The sequence below is a fragment of the Myotis brandtii genome, unplaced genomic scaffold (assembly GCF_000412655.1).
Source record: "Myotis brandtii unplaced genomic scaffold, ASM41265v1 scaffold2637, whole genome shotgun sequence".
In the NCBI taxonomy this organism is placed as follows: Eukaryota; Metazoa; Chordata; class Mammalia; order Chiroptera; family Vespertilionidae; genus Myotis; species Myotis brandtii.
This window is the reverse complement of record NW_005360037.1, coordinates 218,153-224,632: the sequence shown is the minus strand read 5'-3', so window position 1 is coordinate 224,632 and position 6,480 is coordinate 218,153. Positions and strand designations below refer to the sequence as shown.

At 42.0% G+C, this 6,480-nt stretch overlaps 1 protein-coding gene across 1 annotated transcript in view; it reads right to left on the bottom strand.

Annotated features, from left to right (window-relative positions):
- Positions 1–203: 203 nt before the first annotated feature.
- The window catches only part of GLRA4 (glycine receptor, alpha 4), a 19,783-nt gene continuing 13,506 nt past the window's right edge, over positions 204–6,480 (bottom strand). The window contains exons 8-9 of the mRNA XM_005868124.1: positions 6,084–6,233; positions 204–494 (exon numbers count right to left, since the gene is read on the bottom strand). Of these exons, the coding sequence (XP_005868186.1) occupies positions 204–494; positions 6,084–6,233 (441 nt within the window). The remainder of the gene's footprint in view (positions 495–6,083; positions 6,234–6,480) is intronic.

The following is a 6,480-nucleotide window of genomic DNA, read 5'->3' as shown; positions in this document are numbered from 1 at the left end:
ATTAGAGTAGACAAACTATCTTGTGCAGCCACTGTTGGCATTATATAGTATAGACCCACATAGTTTTGGGATTGGTCAATGAAGTTCTGTGTGGCATATCATGAAGAAACTGTTTAACCTCCTGATGGAATCTAACAGAAGGGGAAAGTCCATCCATGAGGAAGAAGGAGGCCAAGAGTTAGACTCTCTAGTCCTGATCCTATTCACAGTGCCTGGTGGATATCTTCTGACCGTAGTACTTTATAGACAACCCAGTAGAAGATGTTGAAGATGAGGAAAGTGAAAGGGAAGACAGCCCGAGAGATGGTGTCAATCCTCTTGGCTCGGTCCACGTAGAGTTTCCGCATGGTTTCTCTCTCCCTTAGAAGAGGGGCTGGAGGCTGGGAGCTATAAATGCTAGAACCTTCCATCGGACCTTCATCCCTTGCCTGCAGGAAGTGGCCCAGGCCATAGCCATGGAAATAGAAGCGACTTTCTTGGATGATGTCTTCCTCCTAGAATTAAATGGAAGAAAAGACAGAATGTAAGGACACAGCTCAAAGGCATAAGGATAGAGAGCCGTCCATACAAATATCTCACAGGTGAGGCTATGCAGACAAGGTATCTGCGTACACAGGCCCTTTGCATGCTTTTTTTATGACCACAAAACTACTCATGAGATACATATATGCTAAGTATCATATGGTATGTTACAATTCCATTTTCATTTGCAGATAAGCCCCAAGGTGCTTTTTTAAAATGCATAACATCATTTAGAGCCATCTAAAAGCTAGTGAAGTACCAACCCACTGTGGGAGGAACATTTCAATGTTAAATTATCTCTGACTGATAATAAACAGAATAAACAAAAAAATGAAATCTTTAGGAAGCACAGTTGAGATTTTTAGACTTGTTGAATTTGAATTCAATGACTTTCAAGAGCTACATCATTAATTCTCCATTTACATAGTATCTTTTAAAAACTGTTTATCTCCACTCAAAGATAAAAATTCCAAAAATTTAAATAACCTAGTAGGTTATCCAAATGAGGGTAAAGCTGATTACTCTATTGCAGATACATGTGTTTCTCTGCAAATCAGATGATTTATACATAGGGATCAGTACATCTAGGGTGACATTTCTTACCCAGTACACATTCTTTTCTCTATGCTACATGCATTATGATGAACACATTAACATTGAGGAAGTAAATTTTATATAAGCACTAAGTAAGGTAGCAGACTATGCAAAGTTCATTTATCTAATCTTCAGCTGACAACTTTGCATAGCTATAACACAGCTGAGAACCAGGAAGTAAGGACAGAAATATAGAGTTAAGAGTAGAGATAGAGAGAAATATAGAGATAGAGAATGATAGAGATATGGGGGGGAGAGAGAGAGAAAGAGAAAGAGAGAACCAATGCCCCTGGATGATGAATAGAGAGAGCTTTACTCATATAAGAGCCTTTCAGCCCCCCACTCAGATCCTATTTACTCTTTGTTTATATACAACTCAAACACGCCTAATTTTGTCTACACTGCTATCAGAAATGATAGTTTACAGCTTGGAAATTACACAGAAGACAAGTAAATATATACCAGAACCTAGAAATACGTCATTCAAAGATGGTTACAATTTTTAAGAGTATTGATGTTTACAAGAGTAAAAGCTTCAGCTAAGAAAACACCTGAAGTGAAATGCCCTCTTGTGTGATGATGCCAACTACTTTCTTGGTTTGCCCAGGACTGAAGGCTTCCTGAGACTGGGGGATTTCAGTGCTAAAACAGAATAAAAAATATGCTTGTTGAATGGATGTGACACAGATATACATAAGATGTGAATAAAGTAGATTTTTACACATGCTGTGCAATTAGAAGGACATCATAGGGTTCTTATAATGGGACCTCTGAAGTTGTGATAACATATTGTAAAGTGGCTTCATAGATAAGATGTTGGTCTGTTGGGTCCCAATAACCTTTAATTATTATATCACTAGAAGGCCTAGCCTATCATCAGGCATCAGGGAAAAGCAAGCTCAAAGCAGAGATTCGACAACAGATCCCATTTCTTTTCCTGCTTCCTATGGGCTCCTGGTACCAACTTGGGAAAAAGCATTAGTCCTGTTCACTGCTGTGTCCCCCATGCCTAGCACAGTATCTGGCATCTATTAGGCATCCAGTGGATAGCAGTTGAATAAATTAATCATCTAATGAGCCACATGCTTCAGAATATAGGACAGGGAATGGATTTGTTCACATAGAGGCAGATCTTACTCAGTTACAAGTCCTTGCCAGAAAAAAAAATTACTCCTTGCCCCACCTCCGCACAATGTCCTCATGCTCTCAGCCTCTAGAAAGGATAGCACCTTTGGCATAGGGAAAAATCTCTCTTAAATCTGCCCACAAGAGAGCTTTGCTACCCAATCATTGATTTTTCCAGGTTTTGTGGAGATAGTTGTATGAGTAGTAGGCCAGAGACAATTCACAACTGTGGTTTTGCTTTGGCCCTGAGTTGTTACAGTGGGGCAGCCTTAGCTCTCTGCTCAGTTATTTATGTAACCTTAGTCACCAAAGTCCCTGGCTCACCTAACCTGTATTTTCAAATTCATTTCCACATTATTCCTACATGAGAGATTGTGCCAGACCCATTTTAGAGATGAAGAACCAGAGGTAAAGAAAATAACCCCCAAATAATTAAAAAATAAGGGAGTAAATAAAATGATTTTCTGTTTTGCTTTCCAGTTCAGGTTCCTCAGATCCCCCATTCCTCACTACTCATCTTGATCCCCTCAGCGCCACCCCCCGCCCCAGCAAGAAGATACAAGCATGAACTATATGTTTGCAAAAAGCTCTGAAAGAGAATTGAATCCAATGGCTGTTTCTATAGATCTAATTATTTACCCCTTTCTGCAATCACAGTAAATTTAAAGGGAAATATTTCCAAGGCTGAAAAATGCTATTTTACACAGGAGAAAAAATGTGGCTAATATAGAGTAAGTGGTTCTTGGCTTTAGAAATTTTTAAAAATGTATTCTACCATTTGTAGTTGGGGGAGCAAAGATAAGTGGCCTGAAATCCAAGGGCGGGGGTCCTGGATTTGGGTATTATCTATTTAGGCCCAGATGATGAAGTGTGTGTGTGTGTGTGTGTGTGTGTGTGTGTGTGTGTGTGTGTGTTAGGAGGGACAATGGAGACTTACACAACACATTATTGCTTCCATAGTTATTGAAATAGAATATTTTTTGTTGTAGCTATATATAGGGGAGGAGGGCTGAGGAAATAGAGAGGGAGGATATTCCAAAACCAAGCTGGTAAGGGAATGCACAGTGTGGGAGGTGAGGTGTGGAGATGGGAAAGAGTGTAGGTATTGAATGATAAGTATTGAAGTGAAGAGAAGAGATTGGAGAATGGAGGAGGGTGCTGGGGAAGGGACAGAGGCAAGCAGCATTCTGGGGCCAAGCCCCTGAGAGGACTTGGCAATATTTTGAAATTTCTTCCATTTCTCAAGGTGTTCTATTGATAATATCAAGGCTTCCTCTCTGTCCAGCTTGAAAAATAGCCCTCACCAGTCAGCCTACAAAGGTTGGTGATATGGTTTAAATGGTACTCTGTCCAGAGCCTGGTGCTAGGCTTTAGTGAGGTTATAAAAACAAGAGAGACAGACCCTTCCCTGTGACACTTAGACTAGCTGGGAAGACAAATCAGAAATATATGGGAAAAGGGTAAACTACTTTAGACAGTGACATGGAAGAAGACCATCATGCAGTGGAATTTGGTGGTTGAGGAGAGAGTAGAGAAGAACAATATTAAGCCTGGAGTTGGGTGAACAGCTGGCCAGCTCCTAGAACACACCTAAAATTCTCTTGGCTATGGGTTCCCTGAAAGGCATATGGATTATCCTCCTCCCCTTAAAAGGGCTTCTCTCAGACTAAAGACTGCTGCTTCTCCAGCAGGGCCCAGAGAGAGGTTCTAGAAATGAATCAACTCTGCATCAATTTTTCCAGCCAACTTAGTGATTTCCAGGATCCCTGCTACCATTCCTCTGGGATAGCAGTGGCTTTAGGAAACTTGAAGTGGGCCATGGACTAATGGTTTGGATTTTCAAGTTTTATTTACATTAATAGTAAGCCCAGCCCACTTTCAGGCAGGATCCATGAGCCTAAGCAGGGCCCAGGCTACTGTTATAACTGTCATAATTGAGCACTGGTTATGACAGACTCCATTATGAGATCAGGATCCACCTATATATAAGTCGTAGGGGATAGGCTGTGGGCAGTTCGGGGAGGGAGAGGTGAAGGGGAGATGGTGGGGCTAGTGTCAACCAGTAGCTCTACATTAACTGCAGCAGTCTTATGTTGCTAGGACACTCACACAGGCAATTGAGCTGTAAAAAGGAATCTGGAACTGTTTGGAAGTCTACTCTTTTTTTCCAAGGTAGGCATTGAGAAGGCATCAAGATCAAAATTCCTATAACAATAGGATTTTGGTAGCTGCAGGAAGGTTTGACTTAACTAAAGAGGGGGTAGGGACAGTTATATTAGACAATAGTGCACCCTCTTGCCCTTATGCCAAGTCTGTATATTTTTTCTATCCTTCAGCATGGGATAGGAAGGGCTTATACCAGTAGGTCTGTTGAAGAATGGGTCTTACTCAAGGAGATGCAGTTATGAATAATTCCACTAGAGGGCGGAATTCCCAGGGCCCAACCAAAGGATTAAAGCAGGGCAAGAATTGGTAAATTCCTAAAAACCCGAAGATGAGACAGGAGCCCTGCCTTCATCATGACATATGGTAGGGGTACCTCGGGAGCAGCTCAGGTGGGAGGTGGGGTGTTAGGAGGAGAGGAGCTTTAGTGCTAGAGTGGCTTCAACAGTGGGCTCAGAACATCATTTTTCTTTCCCCTTCCCTCTTCCTCCTCCCCAGAGATAATATGTGCTTGCCCCTCTGGCTTTTGAGCATCCATACTAGGCAGAAAGCAATGAGTCAGAGCTTTAGACATACCTGAACTCTGTGTGTGATGATTAAGCGACTAGTATGTAGATCAGCAAAGCTTTCAGCTTTGCTCATACATTGGCATTTGTTTCTGTGAGTGGCTCAGGCACCTCTGTTGCCATGACAACGTACCTAACACCTACTGTCTGGGCAATGGGGGTAAACTGCCTCCGTTGTCATGACGACAAGATCCTTACTCAATTTCCCCAGGTGATCACTCTATTGTAGAAGATACGGGGTTAGCAAACAAGAGTAAGAGAGAACAATTCATATCCAACAACTCTGATGCATCCAATGAAGATCAAGGCAAAGAAATCTAACAGCTAGAAGAGGCAAGTGATGGCTTCTCAATTCCAGCATAGCTATGAGAGCTCTTATAAAATCCTCCCCTAAAAGGCACCAATGCTGGACTCTTGAATTCTTTTGTTCTGTTTTGTTTTGTTTGTTAATCCTCACCCGAGGATATTTTTCCATTGACTTTTATTTATTATATTTTATTGATTTCAGAGAGGAAGGGAGAGGTAGAGAGAGACAGAAACATCACTGATGAAAGAGAATCACCGGATCAGCTGCCTTTTGCATGCCCCCTATTGGGGATTGAGCCCACAACCGGGGCATGTGCCCCTGACCAGAATCAACCTCGGACCCTTCAATCTGCAGGCTGATGCTCTATCCACTGAGCCAAACTGGCTAGAGCTATTGAATTCTTAATCAGTATATGACAACCTGGAGTACCTTTCTCTTGGGTAAAAGGAGAGCCAGGAGCAACCATTACTAATTCTCAAAGCAATCTCATATGAACTAATTTGATAAGGTTCTAATACTGGCTAACATTTTTTCAGTGTTTATGTGCCCAGCTCTGTGCCCATGCTCTTAATCACTCTAGTAGATTGCCCTATAGGCATTAGTGTTCCAATGGACAGATAAGGAAATGGAATCAAAGGGGTTAAAGTACTTAACTTCTCTGTGACCACACGGGGACTAGAATCCAGGGTTTCTGATTGCCTGTCTAGTCCTTGGAGACCTAGGTTTGGTCTAGTTTGTGGGAGTAGTGGTAGGGAGAAAGGAGTCCTGGGAAGAAAGGAAGTTGGCCCCTCCCTAATTATACACACCATGTGCTGGTGCCTCTGCCTTCTTCGAAGTCTTATAAATTCTTTATGCTGACAGGAGACAAAATTCACAGCAGCATACTCCAGCAGGGCAGCGAACACGAAGAGCAGACACACAGCCATCCAGATGTCGATTGCCTTCACATAGGACACCTGTAACATCCATCAATAGAACAGTCAACCTTTCTAGAGTTCTTCCATGGCCTATCCAGTGGGTTGTCAGCCCATATCAACTACCTGCTATTCTTCAGTTTTATCTTGAATTTCTTCTGTTTTTTAAAGAAGCTTTTTTACCATATGTTCCATTGTCTGAAGTCCTATGTCAGATTATCCTTCACCTCTCTACACTGTTCAACCTCCACTTCCATCTGCCTTTCCTCCCTACACTACTCTCTCTCTC